The sequence below is a fragment of the Callionymus lyra genome, chromosome 19 (genome assembly GCF_982586985.1).
Source record: "Callionymus lyra chromosome 19, fCalLyr1.hap1.1, whole genome shotgun sequence".
In the NCBI taxonomy this organism is placed as follows: Eukaryota; Metazoa; Chordata; class Actinopteri; order Syngnathiformes; family Callionymidae; genus Callionymus; species Callionymus lyra.
The window spans coordinates 19,424,775-19,445,218 of record NC_141836.1 but is presented as its reverse complement, the minus strand read 5'-3'; the positions used below and the strand labels follow the sequence as shown (position 1 = coordinate 19,445,218).

General features: G+C 37.8%; 3 protein-coding genes across 4 annotated transcripts; 1 reads left to right on the top strand and 2 right to left on the bottom strand.

The window, feature by feature from the left end:
* Positions 1 to 1,108: 1,108 nt before the first annotated feature.
* Positions 1,109 to 3,947, top strand: LOC148059856 (acidic mammalian chitinase-like). The gene is made up of 10 exons (XM_087781574.1): positions 1,109 to 1,121; positions 1,188 to 1,392; positions 1,471 to 1,524; positions 1,587 to 1,731; positions 1,810 to 1,913; positions 1,975 to 2,098; positions 2,206 to 2,388; positions 2,457 to 2,573; positions 2,632 to 2,742; positions 3,867 to 3,947. The coding sequence occupies exons 1-10, from the start codon at positions 1,109 to 1,111 to the stop codon at positions 3,945 to 3,947; spliced, it is 1,137 nt and encodes a 378-aa protein (XP_087637700.1).
* Positions 3,948 to 5,317: 1,370 nt separating this feature from the next.
* Positions 5,318 to 10,445, bottom strand: pm20d1.2 (peptidase M20 domain containing 1, tandem duplicate 2). The gene is made up of 13 exons (XM_087781202.1): positions 10,168 to 10,445; positions 10,002 to 10,088; positions 8,755 to 8,990; positions 7,986 to 8,072; positions 7,771 to 7,904; positions 7,591 to 7,710; positions 7,440 to 7,515; positions 6,860 to 6,921; positions 6,681 to 6,759; positions 6,554 to 6,625; positions 6,331 to 6,496; positions 6,062 to 6,161; positions 5,318 to 5,741 (listed from the first exon to the last, which is right to left on the bottom strand). Exons 1-13 carry the CDS (start codon positions 10,385 to 10,387, stop codon positions 5,612 to 5,614), a joined length of 1,569 nt encoding a protein of 522 aa, XP_087637328.1. The 5' UTR covers positions 10,388 to 10,445; the 3' UTR covers positions 5,318 to 5,611.
* A 766-nt stretch (positions 10,446 to 11,211) lies between these two features.
* Positions 11,212 to 19,797, bottom strand: LOC148059854 (uncharacterized). 2 transcript variants are annotated; one of them, XR_015709390.1, is made up of 10 exons: positions 19,445 to 19,797; positions 15,902 to 15,993; positions 14,926 to 15,134; positions 14,472 to 14,574; positions 14,234 to 14,401; positions 12,655 to 12,692; positions 12,525 to 12,587; positions 12,313 to 12,456; positions 11,386 to 12,226; positions 11,212 to 11,281 (listed from the first exon to the last, which is right to left on the bottom strand). XR_015709390.1 is itself a non-coding variant. In XM_087781428.1 (9 exons), the coding sequence occupies exons 3-9, from the start codon at positions 15,013 to 15,015 to the stop codon at positions 12,119 to 12,121; spliced, it is 714 nt and encodes a 237-aa protein (XP_087637554.1). In that variant the 5' UTR covers positions 15,016 to 15,134; positions 15,902 to 15,993; positions 19,445 to 19,797; the 3' UTR covers positions 11,318 to 12,118. The 2 variants fall into 2 exon arrangements, 1 of the variants encoding a protein (XP_087637554.1); XM_087781428.1 differs by lacking the exon at positions 11,212 to 11,281 and having other exon boundaries at positions 11,318 to 12,226.
* Positions 19,798 to 20,444: the final 647 nt, after the last annotated feature.

Below are 20,444 nucleotides of genomic sequence, written 5' to 3'. Positions count from 1 at the left end.
CCTCCCTTAAAGTAAAACATGTTTTTGACTTTTTGTGTTTACACATTGAGTTTTCCTCAGCATTTTCCATCATAAGAGACATTTTGCTAAAGTCATCTTGGTGAGATGGACACTTAGGGGCAAAGTCAAAGGTCTCTCCAGAGCTATGCATCACCCACAACACACTGCGGTTGGTCTTTAGCTATGCTACAGTGAATGCTCAGGGTGGGGCCGTTGCTTTTGATCCTTCTGACACCGACATATGAGGATTTTAACAATCTCAAAACAAGGTTCAGACTCAGATGGTAGAACAGGTTAATAAGAAATATCAGAAGAATTCAATCTAAAACAAAAACCAAGCTGAAAGCAAGTTTAATTAGTTTAAGCCACAAAACTATTACCCGAATAAGACATCTAAGTAGTATATTTCATACAATCCACGATTGCCTGGCTGTTTATTAACAAGATAGTTCCACGTATCTCTTCCAATTCCTCCTCGCTGTCTTTCTCTTCCTTTTCCAGTTGACGTATAAGCAAGGACCGAGGGTAAATGATTTCAACTTAACCTGCTTTTGTCACGCAGTACTGAGATGCAATGGTGAAAGGGAGAATTTACAACAGTGGAGTTACTTTGGCTGGAAAGTAGAAAGAGTCAGAAACACCTTTTTTTATTATCTCACAGTGCTGCTTTAAATGTATCGAACATGTTGTCATTTTTAAGAGCATTATTTATAAGTTTTTTGTTTAATTAATACAATTTATATTTTCACTTCCAGGGACTTTCCTTCCTAACATAGATCAATCCTTCAAACTTCAAAAGAACCCTAATCTTGAGTAATTACCAGTTCTTAATACATTCATGCTAATTCTTTATTGTATGGATTTTTCTGTCTTAAATATTTGTTGGTCTCACTTAATTATTTTGTATTTTCCTTTCTGATTTCTTTTGTTTTTCCCAGGAACAAAATGTGCAAGCTCATTCTTGTCACAGGTAAGGCCTAAAATTGTATTTCTATCCCAAAAATATAATCTAGGATTGTTGTTTTATTCTGACTAGATGTCTTTAATAGCCAAGAAGACCTGATAATGTTTTTGTTTTTTCTACATTTATAAAGGTCTCTGCTTTGTCATGGCTGGCCTAGGTAAGTTTTAGACATTTTTAATTAATCACAGTGAACTGAAGGTTTTTGTATTTTTTTTACTTCCAGTGTCTCCAAAGAGAGTAGTGTGTTACTACAACAGGGACTCACCAAGCAGAATCGGCTCTGGAAAGTTCTTAATTGAAGACATTGACCCCAACCTCTGCACCCACTTGGTCTTTAGCTATGCTTCAGTGAATGCTCAGGGTGAGGCCATTGCTTTCGATCCTTCTGACATCAAGGCCTACGAGGATTTTGACAATCTCAAAACAAGGTTCAGACTCAACACTGATGTTTTGCATGGTTCGCCTGTTTTCTCTTAAAACTCATTTGTAAATTTGTAAACCCGCAGAAATCCAGATCTTAAAACAATCCTGGCATTAAGCAACGTTAATGCTGAAGCTGAGTAAGTCAAGTCTGAAATGAGCAGTCTCGAGGCTCTCTAATTTCTTCCAATTTTTTCACCAGATTTTCGGAAATGGCGTCCAAGGAAAATTCCAGAAAAACATTTAGCGAGACCGCAGTCACACTGGCAAAAGAAAATGGCTTTGATGGGCTCAGTCTGGACTGGGAGGACCCCGAGGATAACAATAGGTTAACCCAGCTTCTCCGGGTCAGTAGTGTGATCCACATCTGTGATTGCAGAACAAGAGTAAGTATGGACAATTAAGTATGGAAGCTCTTCACACAGATCTTAAGAGAGGACACTGATGCTGAAAACCTTCTCCTGATTGCCACCGTCTCTGGTCAAATTGCAAAAAACGGTATCAGCGAAAACTTGGGCCCCACCGCCAGGTAGAACAAAATGTTTTTGAATGCAAATTTTAAAAAATGTCACAACCAATTTTCTCTTCAGGGAGGTGGACTTCCTCAATATCATGACTTTTGACTTCATTGACGAGACGGAGGGTATCTCGAGACACCACAGTCCCTTGTATGCAGGAGCCAATGAGACGGGAGATAAAGCCATGTTTAACACTGCAAGTATAGCCTGTGATGTTGTCACTTAACTCAGGAGGCTGAGTGGCTGGATCAGTCCAGTCCAAACAGACTTGTTGTGTCTGAACGATCTATTCTGACATTGAAGGAAGCTGCAATGGATTACTGGACAGATAACGGCATAGACAAAGAGAAGCTCAATGTGGGCATTGCCACCTACGGAAGAGCTTTCACTATGGCAGACCCTTCAGATGATCTCCGTGTACAAATCACTGGTAACGGCGAGGAGGGTTGCTTTACTGAACTAGCAGGAATATGGCCTAAGTATGATGTAAGAGGTTTTAAATTGCAAAATGTAAACATTAAAATCCTTAAAATGTATTTTGTTGTGTTCCCCAGCAATGCATCTATCTGAAGGGTGTGAACCCAACCATGATTTCTGATCAGTCCGTCCCATATGCCACAATTGATGATCAGTGGGTCGGATTTGATAACATGGAAAGCATCACGGAAAAGGTTTTTTGACGTTTCTTCTCCTCCATTTTTGATAATCAGCTCATGTTTTCTTCCAAAGGCCAAATACATACTCACCAAAGATTTTGGGGGGGCCTTTATCAATTCCTTGGATATGGACGACTTTAAAGGAGAGTTCTGTGGCATGGATAGCTACCCCATCACCTCACTTGTCAGTAGGCTCCTAAAAGGTAAAGAAAATATTTTTATTTAATGACTGTTGCTCAAAGAAATGTTTCATCTCCAGCAAAAGCAGCTCCAACACAAGCGGCTCCTGGCGATTGCGGAGAAGCTCGTTACTTTCCAAACCCGGATGACCCGACGTCTTACTTCCAATGTGACGACCATGGAGCATTACATACTCATACTTGTCCAGGTGGATTGATATTTAAGATGTCATGCCTATGCTGCAATTTTCCATAACACTATGTAAGTGGTGAAAGTTGATATGCTTGTGGGAAGACAATTCAATGATTTCTATTCTGTATTTTGGATGATCCGTTCAAGGGGTTAGCTTAGATCTATTAGCACAATCATACATATTTCTTCACTCCACTGTGTTGTACATACTGTATATGACAACAACATTTGAATCATGCATAATGAAGACAAAGACATGCTTACGTTCTTTTCACCAGTTGTTTCTAGTTGTGATTGTAGAAATATTAAAGATCAAATTCCTTTCCTGTGACTTGATTTGAAGCAAAAAACATTTTGTATGGTCTCCTCATTTACAATTCTTATTTTCAACTTTGTTGAAGGTGAAAGACAAACAACTGTTTTCCTGTCTTGTCTGTAAATAGCACATTCACCATCATGCAGAGCAACAAATGACCTATAACCTATTTTTTTGTTTCACCTCCAAGATTGACGGTTACCTTCTTTTTCACTTTTCTTTAAACTTCTTGATCTTGTCCTTCAACTTTGCGACTTTTAAGTGTGTACTTTAGGGACACTCTTTTGAGGACAGTATGGTGCGGATGAATGAGAACCTACACCAGGGCCGGGAAATTACATTTCCTCTGGGGCCACATCATATACTGTGACTGTTGTTAGGGGTCAATCCAAAGGAGAGGAGCCAAGAGCTAAAATATGACAGAAAAACTTTGAAAAAACAAAGCAAGTAAGAATAATAAAGAAAGAAATATCAGCATAAAATAAACATGCCTATGTCAAAAACACTTTTATAAACCTTTTCATGCAAAACAAATTATTTAGCGTTAATAAAATAATAAACACAATATTAAATTGTAAGCTGTCGGAAAGAATGTCTACGTTCTACTCTGACCTCTTGAGGGCCGCATGAATACAGTCAAAGGGCTACATGTCGCCCCCGTGCCGCACTTTGCACGGACGCCTGAGGACCGCAAGTTTTGACTAACATATGACGCTGTGAAAGTTCATCATGGCAGGTATCCCCAATGGGAGATCCCCCTTGACACCTTCTTCCCCCTGCATTCACTCGCCACGCAATATTTCTGTCCATTACTTTGGATGATTCAACTCCATAAACTCTTCTCCTCACCATTATTTAACCACTATGACCCCTATAAAAACAAACACAAGAAGCTACCTTCTAGAACATTTTTCTAAATCTAATTTTCTATCAGGAATACGTAATTTAACCCGAAGTCTTTATGTTAGCAAAATAACTCAAAGGCTTTCAGTAAAAATCAAAGAAGGTTGGTTGAAACTGTTTTGAAGTACACTTACCCCAGCTTTTATGCCATGATTCAGACTGTTCAATGAATGGTATTGGTTGGTGAACTTCACATTTTGATCAGTTCTTTGTTTTGTTTTTTACTGATGACTTCAGATGTTTTCATCATCACTTTAACTTTCATTACAACTTTTTGAAATTGTCTCTCATGGAAAGACTGCCGTACCAGGCTACCATGGAGATAACACAGGTTCAATAAAAGCTCGGTAGAGGGAGAAAACAAAGTAACATTAATAGATAGTTAGAGTGACACAATTTCCACACGCAAGACAAACACGGATGTCCTTTTAAACAAACATTCACACAATTTTCCTTTAAGCTCATATAATAGTCAATGAATGTTCCTTAACATTTATACTTTTGTACACTCGACAGGCTTTCGAAAGTTAATGCAAATGTGTTTGTAAGTAACTTGAATAACTTTTCAGCGATTCTTAGGTTAAAATGAATTGATGACCTCAGATATTTGTGGATTTTCGTTGACCACATGATCATTTTTGCTTGACCAATGTGACAATTTGGGTTTGCGGATTCTGCCATCCAATCAATACATTTTGCAGAAGCAAAACAAAATATTGCCATATTGATTAAACCATTTGCCCCGTCGTTTGCTTGCGCAATTGTCTCTGAGAATCATTGCACTTCTGTAATAGTACAATAAGAACAAAAGGAAGATAGCAAACCATAGTTGTGTCAGATAATTATATGTGAGAAAAATACCAAAATACAGGTGTGGAACATGATTCTTAAGTCACCACTTGTTCAGATTGTTTTTTTCTTGACAGACATTTTCCTTTTATAAAACCATGGAGGGTGTAGTTGAAGGTGAGAAGTCATTCATTCATTTAAATGTAATCTTTTCCTTTACATTAGCTTCAGCTCATTTGTTATTTGTTTTTTGAGTCACACACTTCTCACATATCCTGCAATCCAACTGAATAGTCAGGAGTATAAGTGGGGAACAGAAAAGAAATCTTTATTGTAAAGACTATACTACCCTCACGTGGACAGAATTGATTATTGCAAGTTCAGCAAAAGATTTTATTTTTCTTTATTTTAAAAGTGCAAATTTTGTCTTTATACACAATTCTAAGTATTCACAGCAACACTGCAATTACCTTTTTTAATTCGATTTTCAGTAGTTGGAGGAGAAAAACATCAATAATAATTTTTAAAAGACCAACCCGTTTTTGTCAAGCTATCAGTGCTTTTCAATCTCAAATCACATTCTGTAAAAAACATCTGATTGAAATAGCAGAAAAGGTTTCCCTCGACCTCATCGGTGGACGAGGAGAATATTTTCTATGAAGTCTCAGCACAATCAGAACTCATGTAGAGAAGAGTGTGGCTCCGGAAGCTTCCGAGCGTCACAGTTTTGAATCAGACTGAAGTAAAAGTGAACTATCTCTTCCAAGTTCTGTAGGGAAAGCCTTTCATTGATGCCATGGTATCTGCAAAGACAGAGTATTTTTGGGATTTATTTCAACAAATAATGAAGATATTCAGTAATAGTGCTGCAACTTTTTAAGGTTCTTGCAAGTTCTTTAGAAATTTCATTAAGACCCTTTTTTAGAGTTCACAACCAACATTCAACGTCATCAACTTCCTGAGCTGGTGATATTAAAAGAAAAACAGAATTTTAGTTTTACTTCTAAATCTTCATATTCAAGCTTTCTCTCTGACAAAGAAGAAGTGGACTTTGTAACTAGGTCACACAGTTAAAGCAGAGTCATGTGATCTGAAAACAAGCACAGCTTTACTAAAAACGTACCTCTTAGAGTCACCTGGTTTATACCACGTGGGGAGGAAGCGATAAATATCTTTGGTCAGATCTTTGAAGTGGCGACTGTCTGTGTTACCAACACAGATTCCTGCACATAAGAACAAGGAATGAAGACGAAGTAGACGACACAGTGCAAGGAGTAAGAACCAAATTCTTTGGCAACAAGCCGGCAATAATGCCAACGTGCGAGATACAACATGTGTAAAAAGTTAATCAACAAGTAATTTACATTTCCCAGCACTACTTTAGAGACGTACCTGGAGCCACGGTGACAGTTGGGAACACTTCCAGCACCGTTTTTTTGATGATTTGAAAGCCAAAAGAGCTTTCTTGGGTCGAGCTGATGGGCAACGGATCAAAGCCGTCAATGAGCTCCATTTTCACACGGTCATCCCCGACAGTAGCCTGGATTTGATCCAACACCTGGCACATACAAACGCTTCACATACATGTTTCGGATAAATATAGATCCGTACCTGCCTCTCGTAAGGAGTGAGCCGAGTGGATGCGGAAATTCACATATGCTTCAGCGAGAGATGGGAGGACGTTTGTCTGCAAACCGACTCATGTTAAAGCATTGATTTTAGGTTAGAAGGAACAAGTCTACCTTCACGCCAGCGTTGAACATGGTCACTGCGGTGGTCGTTCTTACAAAAGCATTCATGTCAGACTTTCTTTCCAAAACTCTGCAGCAACAACAACAACAACAAATCAGGTGTATACATGTTCCAACAACCACAACTACAAAAATATGATTAAAAAAAAACAAAAAAACATTTTTTTTACCTGCCAAGAAGTGGAGAAAACAGCCACAAATTTGAAGCTACCAACTTCACTGGCATTTGAAACTGAAATTATAAACAAATCTTAGATCAATCATTTCTGAATCACAACAATACACATTACATGTTTCAATTAAACTTTAGGCCGCTTGATGGCAGCCGTCTCTATGTGCTCCGCAGCTAAAGGCAAGAGGAAACGCCGCAAGATGACTGAGGACGAGAGGATACAGTCGACTCCATCAGCTTTTAAAGCTGATGTTGAGACAAAAAAAAAATGAAAGTAGTCACAAATTCATCAAGAGTCATGTGGTCTGTAAGCTCTGCAACACCAGGGTCAAGTACTCGGGCAATGCTGTCTTGTCCGTCCGTCTGACCTGTCCATCTATATACAGTATATACATTTGTTCTCACAGTACAGCAATATATCGTAACATTGTCCCCCATGTATCAAGATTCCTGCCAATACACGCCCCAAGTGCAAAACAATCAGTGTATCATGAAAGGGTGGAATGGGCATGGATGGGAATTTATTTGATTAAATTAATATTATTTAAACACTTGAAAATACAGCTGAAACAATATACCTGATGGGCCAGGTGCTCAAATGTGTCCCGCTCTGGTCCATATCCAAAGTACCTTGGCATAGGGTTGTCCTCTAGCCTGTGGCGAGATTATACAAATCAAAAGGGATTCTATTCTATTCAAGAGGAATGAATGCGTTGACAAACCTCTCACCTCTTGACAGCTGCAGCTAAGATGCCAATGCTAGTTTCAGGGGGAGGCATGGAAGAATGACCTGGAGGAGCGGAAACACTGAGCTTCACCGTGGCAGCGCCCTTTTCACTGACCCCGATCCTGGAAGACACTCTTGTAAACACTGACATGAGGCTGAGACTCCGATTTCCTGGTTCTTACAGGGCAGCCGGGGTGTTCAGGCCACTGATGACACCATCCAGAACCGCCAGACCCTCGTCCAGGACGAAGGCGAGTTGTACATTGCGCTGTTTCAGTAGCTGGACTATGTTCATAGCGCCACCCAAACCACCCACCTTCAAAAAGAAACAATCTCATAGTTTGTGTGTTTGTCTACCACGGTCAAATCAGCAGCACAGAAATCAATATTTTTTTACTTCTTCGTCATGACCAAGTCCAATGTAAAATCCTCGACGTGGCTGGTATCCTTCGATCAGCAGGTACTCCAGAGCTTGTAGGATCCCCTGGAATATGATCAATTATATAGAAATTATTTTTATTTGATGAATCTTAGCTATACAAATGGGTTTTAAATCTCCATTTGCCTCGAGGCATTATAATGTTAAACTAAAAAAGCTCATGAGGTGGCAATATTTCCGATGTTTGTATAACTTTATTCAGCAATGGTAGCCAATTCAAATAAAACTAAACTATACCGTCTACCAACACATCTATAGTATCTGCTCCCTGTCATGAGTTTTCGTCCTGGCCAGTAATCCGTCTTCCACATTCATCCTTTCTTATCAGGATCATTCATTCTCTATAATCTTCCATCTGATAAGAAAAAAACCATTCATTCATTTTGGTCATAGCTCAGATGGTAGAGTGGTTGCCTGCAGTCCAAAAAGGTTGCCGGTTCAATCCCAGCTCCAGACAAGCTTGTGTCGTTGTGTCCCTGAGCAAGACACTTTACCCTGATTGCTCCTGATGGCAGACTTGGCACAGGTGTGCAGCCTACTCCCATCAGTATGTGTGAATGGCTGTCAAAGCGCTTTGTGACCCTGGTCTAGAAAGGCGCTATATAAAATAGAGATTATAGAGATTATTATTTTCTATCCTAGATTCTGCACTTTTTCCTCATTTCATTGATATAGTAATTATTAATTAACCTTCAGATCAAAATGAGGAACCAGACCCTCTTCTCACCATCAGGGAGGCCTTGTCATCCAGAGTTCCTCTGCCATAGATGTACCCATCCTTCTCTTCAGCCGAGAACGGTGGGGCGTCCCACCCGTCCAACTCCGAGGCAGGAACCACGTCTATATGTGCCAGCAGTATGTACGGCATCAGCTCAGGCTGAGATCCTTGCACCCTAAATAGGTGGCTGTAGTTTCCGACCAGCTCATGATGAACTAAGGTTGATGAGAAAACTGCTGGAAAAACTGAAACAAAAGAAAGGATTTGAATTATATGTAAACCTTTTTTTGCTAGCATTTGATAAAAAACTTTACTATATACTTACTTTACTAAACACGTTTTTATTTGTTCAGGCTTTTCCTTGATTTTCTGGAACTTGTGTTATCAGTTTTACCTTGATCTTTAAAGTATGTACTTTATTGAATATTTTTTTGATTGTTTAAGCGCTTTGTGACCCTGGTCTGGAAAAGCGCTATACAAATAAAAATTACTTACTTACTTACGTTAACCAACTGTCACAGGTGTTTTCTTCGGCTAGATCAATTATTAATGTACAATTACATTTTTTCAGGGGGCATTTTTACAGTGTCGTTTGTGAGGGGCCGTCAAGCAAACAGAAAAAATAATAGAAAAGAAAAATTATAAAATAATCTTATAAAATAAAGCTAAAACTATAATAGTATTTACCAGAGGTCATCAACCCCTAGTCCGTGAGGAATTTGTAACCAGGCCGCACAAGAAAAAAAAATTTTCTACATTTTTTTTTCCTTTTGAAAATTTCCAACAATTACTGAAACATATGGTTTTCTCTCAAGTAAAATTAGCCTGTGATGCTTGTTTCAGTCAAGTTTACTCAAAAAACAAACCTGTAAAACAAGTGGGGGGAAAAAAATGTATTTGCGATGGATATAATGCCAACTTTAAACCGGTCCACAGTGCAAAAAAAAGGTTGGGGACCTCTGCTTTAAACAACTACATTTTTATATATTATATTTCAAATATATATTAAAAATATAAATATACTTTAGTGGAATTAAAAACAAAATGCGCCCGACGGCTAAATGCGAAAATACTTTCATTGAATTCCCTAAATCCATTTTTCGCCGTTTTTTCCCCAATATTGGATCGTTTTTTGTGAATTTTAAGTTTTAAATTACAGTTGCTAATGTTGCCTACCTGTTGCTACTAGCTAACCATGCTGTGTTATTAGCCACACATTAGCTCGCTGTTCCAAACATGATTTCATGATGGTTTACCTTGACGGAGGAAGCGGTCGAACTGCAGCAGTGCTGTGGTGTTCAGCTCCGTCTCAGAATATGACACAGTCTGGATCCGGATCGACTCTGGATTCATGCAACATGCGGTAAATCAGCGTGAGGTTGTTGTTGTTGTACGAGCCGTAAAAAAAAGTTTTCTTTGTACCTTTAAAGTTCTCCACGATCTGCTTCCTGCGGACCAGCTGGATGTCCAGAGAGATGTTTCTGGTGTGTTCCCAGTGTGCTAGTTTCAGACCCGCATTCACGTCCAGGGACAAAGTCCGGAGAAGAACAACAGTGAATAACACGAGCACCACCATCACCGCGCTGATGGCTACATATTTAAGGAATCTAAATGTTCCACTCCTTGACTCGGAAGCTTTCATTTTTGATGTAAAAAGTTACAAATACTGAACTGTCTGCATCGGTACATCCGTGGAGGGGTATGACTGACAGCGCCTGGGCGGGGCTTAACAGAGGCAGACACGCCCCCTGACACGCATGATCCTGTTTATAAAGAATGAAACAACCTTAGAAAATAATTCTTTATTAACGATTTATATAGACACATTTAATGCAAAAGGTAGATCAGATACAGTACAGCGCTCAAAAGGAGGAACACAACAAACTGAATATGGACGGGAACCACCTGGAGATCTACTTCCAGTCTGGCTCTGGGGCGAGGTTTTATCAGGTTAGGGCCCCCCGAAAGGACGGAACGCTTTGCTGCTCCCCAGATGGGTGGTCTTGGAGTTGCACTGGAGAATTAAAAGAAAGGTTTGAGAGTAAAAAAAACAACTAAAAAGCATTGCTTTATCAGTATAAAATACTTTTATTGAAAGGGTTGTAAATGCAACATTGATTTTTGTAGCGGCAGTACAGAAATATTTGAATTAAATAAGATAACACACAAAGTAAGCAATCAAAAACTATACATTTCAAACGGATAGTTGCATAATCTTTATCACCCTTTGGATGCACTTCCTGAATTATGCAACTTTTATTATATTTTCATTTTACTCAGGCCATTACACTTACTATATTCCAAAAGACACCGTCTTAAGACCCGGGGAGTGTTTGGCACGATGCTTGCTGGACTCCTAAGAGGAAAAAGACAGTTACACAACAATAAAAAAAAAGGGTCATTGTGCTATAGAAGATCATTTCAAGTCAAGTTCAGACTATTATTATTATTAAATAATGATATTTGCCTTTAAATCTTGTTGTAAGAAAAACTTTGGAGTGTGGTAAACTGACTCATCCATCTTCACTGCCTCCGTCTACAGAAACAAGAAATATTGACCCAATTGAATCCCCTGAAGGACCTCTTGAACATTTCAAGCATCAATACGGCATGTTAGCGAACAATAAGTGCACTACTGACCTTGCTGGACTGTGACGAATGCTCTGGAGAACTGCTAGTGTACGAGTCCCTGTCCACACTTGAGACCGTCATCTTTGTCTCCATCTATCGACCAAAAGCAGCAAGTACAACTGATAATCACTAATGTGTTCATTTAAGTGTATCTTCAATTGATCTTGGACCTGTATTGTACTCATCAGTATGTGTATGTTTGTACAAAACTTTAGATTTAAAATATTTACATGAAAATAAAATTAAACGCTTTATTTTTCTAGAGATTACATTTGTTTACACCAACTAAACCCAATCTGTTGTGATTGATCAAACATCAAGGTTTGTCACAGCACATCATCAATCCCAGGAGTCTCCACCTCCATAGAACTCATTGTATAAACTAATCAGTGCCCGAGTACAGCTGTCTGGAGGATGAACGAAAAATGTGGAAGCTTAATGGACTTTGGTCTTGTAACCTCTCTTTCACTGAGATTTCAGATGGGTTACTAAAGTAATAACTTTAAACAGAAAATCGTTAATGTCAATCCATTGGAGTACCAAAGAAAGCAACCGATTGGTTCTAACTTTTGGGAGGCCAGTCCACTACCTAAGTGTTCACATACTTTGGTATTCTCGTGTCCCTGTAATGACAATAAATTCGTAAAAGAATGATCTACCCACAACACCTTTGATCAACTGGAAGATCCCAATCCATCTATCCAGTAACCCTGGTCTAGTGTGTCAAGCATGTCATTTGGAATCACAAAATTGATAGTTTGAGAATTATACTTTCCTCCTTGACCATCTGAGTTATACTGAAGAACGTTCCAGATGACGTTGAACCATTGGACGTTCGAGCAGATGAAGCCTGAGAGTATGTTTTAGTCATGTTAACCCGCTCACTCAAACTCAAAGAAATATTTAGAAAAGGGGGAGGGGGGGGGCAAGTCTTACCAATAATCCCTTCCCTGGCGGTGGATCTTCTGGACATGTTCTTGAAACTACTTTAAAAGTTGAGCCGCTCAGCGCAGACGACTTCAAAGCATTCCCAGAATTCTGCTTGAGCGTACGCTCTTTGGTTTTGAAGGCATGCGTTTGCTAAAGAGTTGAATCAAAAGGTGAGACCCTTGAAGAACTCTCTCAAGAAATACTAAATTATCATTTACCAGGCGTGACGAGGGCATAAAACACTGCGGATAAACATAAGCACTCTGGTCCTGCGGCTGCACCTGAACAACAGAAAAACGTTTGACTGTACATTTAATCATGTTGCCAATACTGACATCTTCCTCTTACTTTTTTGCATGCCATTTCCTCGGTTTGTCTTTTTCCTCCTGCATAAGAGACATTTTAACATTCAAAACTGGCTCTACTGAAGAAATTCAATTCTCAAATTTTGTTGTTAAAACAACATGGGATTTTTTTGTGGTGGCAATGCAAAATAAAATAATGAAATAAGATAACACACGAAATAATAATGGAAAAACAAACAAAAAACGAATGCAGCACTGAATGGAAAGTAAATATAAATCCTTTTTTGTATAGAAGGGTTAATCGGGAATAATGGTGTTTTTGGTTAATGACCACTTAAAAGGGCAACTAATGTGTTGATTTGTTTGTACAAAACCATATTTTCAATTGAAAAATATATATACATTAGAAAATGCCCACTGAAAATGCTTTGGTATTCTGGAGATTTAATGTTATATATATTGGCATCAACATTAAAAAAAAAAAACATTAGTTGCCCATTAAAATAAACAGTGTTGGAAGGAAGGCATTATTAAGCAACGCGTTACAGTAACTACACTAGTTTTTGCGGTAAAGAGTGATATAACTAATTACTTTAGTTAGAATGGAAGATACAACACCAATTCACTTGCTTTGCACCCTTTTGACACAGGTCAATGTTTCATTCAATGACAATGGGATTACTATGGCGCGTTTAAGAACCACTTCAATAAATAAAAGTAAGACACAGAAACAAAAGACTTTCTGACTCAGCAGATAACACAATAATGCAGATTTGTGTGAGGTATACTCTGTGGGTTAGTTCACTGTTGTCTGCACTTGTTTTATTTAAAATATATATATTTTGTTAACTTTTACTTTTGTATTTATTCCTAAAAGGTTGTTGTGTTTTCAATACAGTGTTGTTCAATGTTATTGTTTTTATTTAATAGGTTTGTTTGATCAATAGGAAAATTAAGAAAAAGACACTTTTGTTCGTTTAAGTTCCTAGTGAGGGAAATACATTTAAAGTGAACCTCTAATTTTCTTTAGTTGTATTAGTTTATTGATTTCATTTATTGTTCCTACCCTTTGTCTAAATTGATAAATTACAGAATAAATACATTTCCCTCTTATCCGTCTCTTACAAAAGAGTTACTTTTCATAGTAACTAGTAACTTTGAAAGTAACAACTGAGTTGCTTTCAAAAGTAATGACTTACTTAGTCATGACAATAACTAGTAATGAATGAAAGTTACTATTTAAAAAAAATAAATTTTAAAATTACCAAACACTGAAAATAAAATACTCTCCTCAGCTAGTGCCGCCTACTGGTCAAAGAGAGATATTGCAAGTACATCCATCTATCCTGGTTCTGCACTACTGTTGCTCATTGGGATTGGCTGAGACCGGTTCTTATATTCTCCTATATGGTGTTATTTAGACTGTAAAGTTTCAGAAAACAGGTTCAATATCACCAAATTGGAAGTCCGATTAATTGATAGTTTTCATTCCGTGGTTTGATCTTCCTACAATAACTGGTCTTGAAATTAAAAAAAATTGATAAAGATCTTAACTGCATTTACCTTAAACGTATACAATACATAACAGAATATATAACGGAACATAGAGATTTATCAACAACCTAATTTTTGTTGTTCTTCTTCATAAGCTGCCGTCCTCTCCTCCTCTTCCTCACTTTCCTGGTCTTCACTGTCTGAGCACTGTTCACTTTTCAACACAGCATCAACCCTTTGTCCTGCAGGCTGAAGAATCCTCCTCAGCTTGTTCTCATACAAAGTCCTAGTAGAAGCTGCACAAAGCAAATATTCAGTCAATCAGGACAGGCTTTTAGCAGAGATTGGAGTCCGAAAGATTCTCACCGACAATGGGTCCAACGTTCACCCCGTGTGCCAACAGGGCAGCTTTAAGGTCGTCATCCGTCAAGGCACTGGGGTCCACGATGGTTTCTTCACCTTCAGGATTCTATTCATGGACATGGCAACAACAAAAATAAAGGGAATTTCTCTTGAACCAGTCTGTATGCAACATTTGATTTGCAACACTTCTATGTGGGGTTTATATTGTAGTATACCCAGTGTAAACAAAAGGATGATAAATATTATTACATTAAAAAATATTATTATTTTATACATTTACTTATATTACATTTCCCAATATCTTGCCTTTTATTAAACTTATTCTGGTGTATGTATTTATTTAAATTATACTCTTTTATATTCAATTATTTTTCATGCTTTCATTTTCCAGGTCCTGTTCATTTGACGGACGTTTTAACGGATGTTCTTTTTAAAAACACTTTTTAGGAACACTCACCTGCTGCTCCTGATCCTCCTCGTCGCTGGACAACACGACGTACACCTGCTTCCTGCTCTTCGGCGGTGGCAGCAACACATTGCCGGCCATATTTCTCGCAGAAGGTTCTGCTCAGATCATCTCGTGGAAGACGCTGGTGGCAGGAGGTCCAACAAGTTCTTCTGACGAGAACGCTCCGCAGCTGCGATTGATGACGTCTCAACCGGAAGCTTTAAATAAACTGGGATCAGAACAAGGGCTTCTTGATAACAAAAATAAGTGGTATTTATATTTTAGATGACATGAACAATAACGTAACAATTATTGTGTCGAATTAAACGGCTTTAAAGTTTGAATGGTGCGTTCAAGTGCACCAGATTCATGTGATTTTTTATTTATTATTATTCTATTTCAGAAGTTAGAGGAATTCTCATTATATATAAAAATAAATATATGTTTGCGGATTTTTTCATTTGCTAAATTTCTATTCCTGTCCTGCAGGTAGCTGTCATGATGGACAAGTGTCAGCAGCCATTGTTTAAACAGTGACTCATTTACAATTTTCACAACTACAACGCAGTATTCTGGCCACTTAAACAAAAAAAGTGAATATTACGAGTTTAAAGTTATATATTTTACATTTATTAATACAATTGTATCTTAATTGATTTATAATTTGAATGTGAATGCAATGGTATAAGTCACCTACAGTATGTATCCATATAACCCATAAACTCTGTTCAGAATTGTAATACTAAAATGATTGATTACTCTTAAAGTCTGCTAATATTACTTGTTAATAAAGAGAAGGGAGAATTGATGACTTCTTATTTTGAGTTCATGAACATATTTAGATTTCAGGACTGGATGTTTTATCTTAATTCACTTTATTAGGGGTTGAAGTAACTGAATATCCACTCATGTGATATCTCAGTCAGAGACCATGGAAAAGGATAAAAATGGTCTCTTATGGCCATTTTTTGTACAAGCGCCTTACCTTTGAATTCCCCCTAAGCCTGGTGTCAGGACCCTCTGGTGGCTGCATTTCTTTTTGTGTCTGATGCGGACATGTACTAAAGGTTTGTACGCCTGTAATAAGAAATAAAAAGTGAGGAGTATTAGCACATAATTAGAGGGTTTTTTTTAGAAAGCTGCAGTATTTATTCAGTGTGATCGGACTGATTATCTATAAACCTTTTTTTATTTTGGTATTGCTACATTATGCAAAAAACAATGTTAACCATAACTTACGTTGAAAACATTTAAGTTAAGATGAGACAAACGAACTCGTTGGGACGATGTTGTGCGTTAAAAAACGAATTTAGATAATGGGAGCCGGTTTTAATAGCAAAATGACCCAATCTAGCTTCATTGAACTCCAACAATTGTAAATTAAAGCACTTCAACTGAGTACGATTAAGACCCACTCTGCGCTAGGGAGTGAAGGGGGAATCACACCAATGAGTGCAGTCTAATTACAAAAAACAAACCTCAATAATTGGATTCTAACTTTTCCAATCATGTCATGAATACAAATATGAGATGATAAGGGAGGCTGTTTGTTTACATTCCATTTCACTGGTGTTTGAACAGACTCCATCAGCCGCTCTGATGTTTAATCTGACTCCGTTTCAGATTAAACAAGCAGATTGAGGCGTGAGCAAAATTAAATAAGAGAAAACAACAGTTTGTGTTTGCAAATCCCTGCAAAGAGGGCGATGCCTTTGAGGACCTTCATTCTTCATGCAAGTTTTCACATTAGACGAGGAAATGCTCCACCATTATGTTTCAATAAGGTCACTTAAATAATGTTACCATGTGTGTTTTATATGTGTTATCCTCTAAATTGCTTTGTCTATTGAATGTCAATTACAAGACCTTGAGGACAAATTCCAGCTGTCAATTCGTGTTATATGGTCCACAAGAGCTTGAAATATATTAACTTGGATCAAAATATTACTAAATCTTGACATTGAGACCCCAAAAAAATCCAAAATAGGCAAGACAAAATTAATTTAATATCAACAATTCTTACTTGAATCTCCCATAATCTGAAAGTGAAATTGATATAGATGGCAGGATATATACATAGTGTGACCCAAAGTTGAATTGTAGTTTCTATATGTGAAGCTTAAAAAATAAACAATTCAATATATGAGCCTTTGTTTTAAAATGATCCTAAATAAAATTATTAGTAATGATATATATACATGTACATTAAATGTCAGAGGTCTTTTTTAAAATGAATAAATACATTTGATTTGCTTTTCAAGTGTATTTATTCATTTATTTATAACATCTGGTTATAAATAACATTTATTATCAACCTATGACAGCTATTTCATCCCATTAAAACACAAGTTCTGCTTTAGTTTATTATGGTTGTAGAACATTTATTTTTGTACAATTTACACCATTAAATAGATTGTGTTTATCTTTTAATAGAATATGGAAATGGGAACGGGGCACGTCCACAGTGTATCCAATGGCTTTAAACCCTACATGAAAAGTAGGAGAAACTCACATAGGAATAGAAAGCCATAAGACACAATGGTGGTTAAAGAGATGGAAAGAACAATGAGAAAAAAGATTAAATAATTAATCAAATTCACTTCTTCTTTACAAGAAGAAGGTAAAACAAAATAATATACTGTACTTTAAATCCTTGCCCGGAGATCGAACCCTCTTCATTAATATTCTATGAAATCTTCTCCTTGGAGGATATAAATATTAAAACTTTATTTAAAAATGCAGTGATAACATGACCTAGAGGGAAGTATTACGCTTCACTGTTGTTTTCACAAGAAGTGCTAAATTATAACTTTTTAGTTTGTATTTACGGATATTTACAGATATTATGTTGTGTTGGTAACTGTTTTAATTTGAAAGCTTATATTTATTAAATTGTCACTTTCAACTAAAATAGTTGATGAATATTGTACAGATGAAAGTGATTCAATTATAGTTTGAATACATTTTAAGTCAATGCCATAGCAGAGTTAGATTTTTTTTTTCTTCTAGTTTTATAGTGATCAGGTTAAATACAAAAATCACATTTGTAAAATTAAATGATGTAAATACGACTTGTAGACACTGTGTTGGAACCAATTTCAGTGATGGTGCCAAGAAGCAGATTTGACTCAACTTCTTCATAAACAGCGTGCAAGCAAATCAATATGCAGGATCATGTCGGCTCACAAAATAATCAAAGTTACTGGAAAGGGAAACTTGAGGGTTTCCAACTCATATTTTATCTTTAGTCACGTTGGATTACAGATTTTGTCAAGTTATTTAGATATAACGTTTATTCAAAGTTGTTACCTGTAACATCAAATTCCAGTTCTGCCAGACCTAATCCTGCGCAGCACTGCAGAGAGGCCATACAAGTGATAGCAAAACTTTCCTGATCCAGAGGGAACTACACAAACAGCATCAAAACGCTTTATCTTTTTCCGCTTATCCAGGTTGGGGTCACATAGACATACCCAGACTTCCCTCTCCCCAGCTGCATCGTCGTAACCAAAGTCTCTCGGGACTTGCAGAAGTGAGTTTCAATGATGACACAAAACCATTGGTGTGATGGAAACCTGTGGTTTACATGCTCCAGTCGTTTAAGTGATCACTATTTAAAGTCCATAGTCCAGTAAACAAAATCACAAAAGTCAGAGAAAGAGAGTCATCAAGTCTACACTAAAATAGTTGCTGTTGTCGTGGCAAAACGTAATGTTCTATTAAATGTTTCTTCCTCCCAAAGGGTTTGTCTGTGTCATGTGTGTGCTCGTAAAAAACCGTAGCCTCTACAGAAAGACGAAGAAAAAAAAAAAAGTAAAGCAGTAAGGGGATGTGGAGGGCCGCTCTGGAGGACAGAGGAGACATTTGTTGACACTGTATCAAATGCAACACTGAGGTATTTGAGGCACAGAGGGGCCAGGTATTTGTCCGTCAGTGTTTCTTGTGCTTTTGCAGCCTCCAGCCCTGACAACAAAAGCCTCATTGAGACAGTCTCCTTTTCTCCTCCGAACAGCACACAAAGCTTCCTGTACTAAGGTCCAGTGCTCAGAGAACCACTGCCATTTTTCCTGCACCTGTTACAAGCTGACATGTGGCGCGAGGTAGCACAAACTAATACATTATCTGCTCATATTCAGAGGATCTTTACATCTTGGAAAAAGTGCTATTTTTTAAGGTTCAGTTTGAGGACCGGCTGTCATTTTTTTCAGGTATCTTGTGCGTGTCTCATTAAGTGATTGACGGGGTGAATCTATGAAGGAAAGAAAAAAAAAAAGAGCGGGTGATTAGTAAACATCTGACTGCTGAACTACATATTAATCTTGGAGGCATTAAATTGCATCAAACATGCAGTGTTTATTTGAATCGGCAAGCCAGGAGTCAACACCTACAGCACCTTTAAAAATCATTAAGAAGTGAGTTGCACAAGTCATAATTCCGGCTTAAGTCAGATAGCAACTCTTTTGCCTGAATTTATATATTTTTTATAAGTAACGTGGCTTTCATTTAAAGCAATAAATGGGACTCTTACCTCCATCTGCCTGTCTTTGGTCCCCTCGCTGGAGCTAGTATGGCATCCCATCAGGCTGATACTGTATGGAGAGACAATGGCTTGTGAGGGGGAGGAGTTACTATCCGAACAGGAGGGAGAGGGGTGAGACAGCAGGAGTAAAAGCAGAATGAAAACTAGGAGCGACGGAGAAGAGAAGGAGAGGAAAGGGGCTGGAGCTCGTGGAGGGGGGGTCACTTGCTCACAATACTCTCAAAACCGATGAACGTTACATGAATGGCAATGGGCAGCGCACACACCTTCACAAACACATGCCTTCTTCTCTAAGACCGAATTCCCTCTTACATGTGGGAACTGCCTCGAGAAAAAGAAAAAAAAAATCTGCAGGAGAATTTCTCCTGATTTTAAACAAGTCCTTTTCATTTGCTTTTCTTTCAGTCAAGTCCGTAAGACTTGGCGCTGGCGGAGTGCCCAAATCTCCTGGATGGATGAAAGAGGGGCTGCGGTAGGGGGGCAGTGCATTGTGTTGGTTCCTTTCCTTTCAGTCGTGGCACTCCAGTTGATCTTTCCAGAGAGAGTCACTGAATATCCCAGTTACTCACTCACCACCACATTTTTTCTCGACACCTCTGACGAATTAGCCTTGAATTAGGAATATCATTAACATGAGGATTCTTTACATTTATGTGAATTATTACATAAACCATCAGTAAATGTTGAAGTCCAGATACAGCAGAAAAGGTTTTGTACAAAATAAACAGTACATGTGTTCCATTTCGAGGCCGGTGGGAGGAAAACTTGGCCTGCTCAAAATGAAAGTAGATAATTGTTCATGTTGAAACAGTGACCTGTAGTGATGCTTAAGCTAAGGAAGAGATAATGGATGTCAACAAAATGGATGGTGAACAAAAACAGAGATAATTAAGATTAAGATAAATCTTTAAAGATTTAAAAAAAAATACATAAGATAAATGGAAAGATTGAGGCTCCAAGAATGAAATGACTATATCATACTTACACT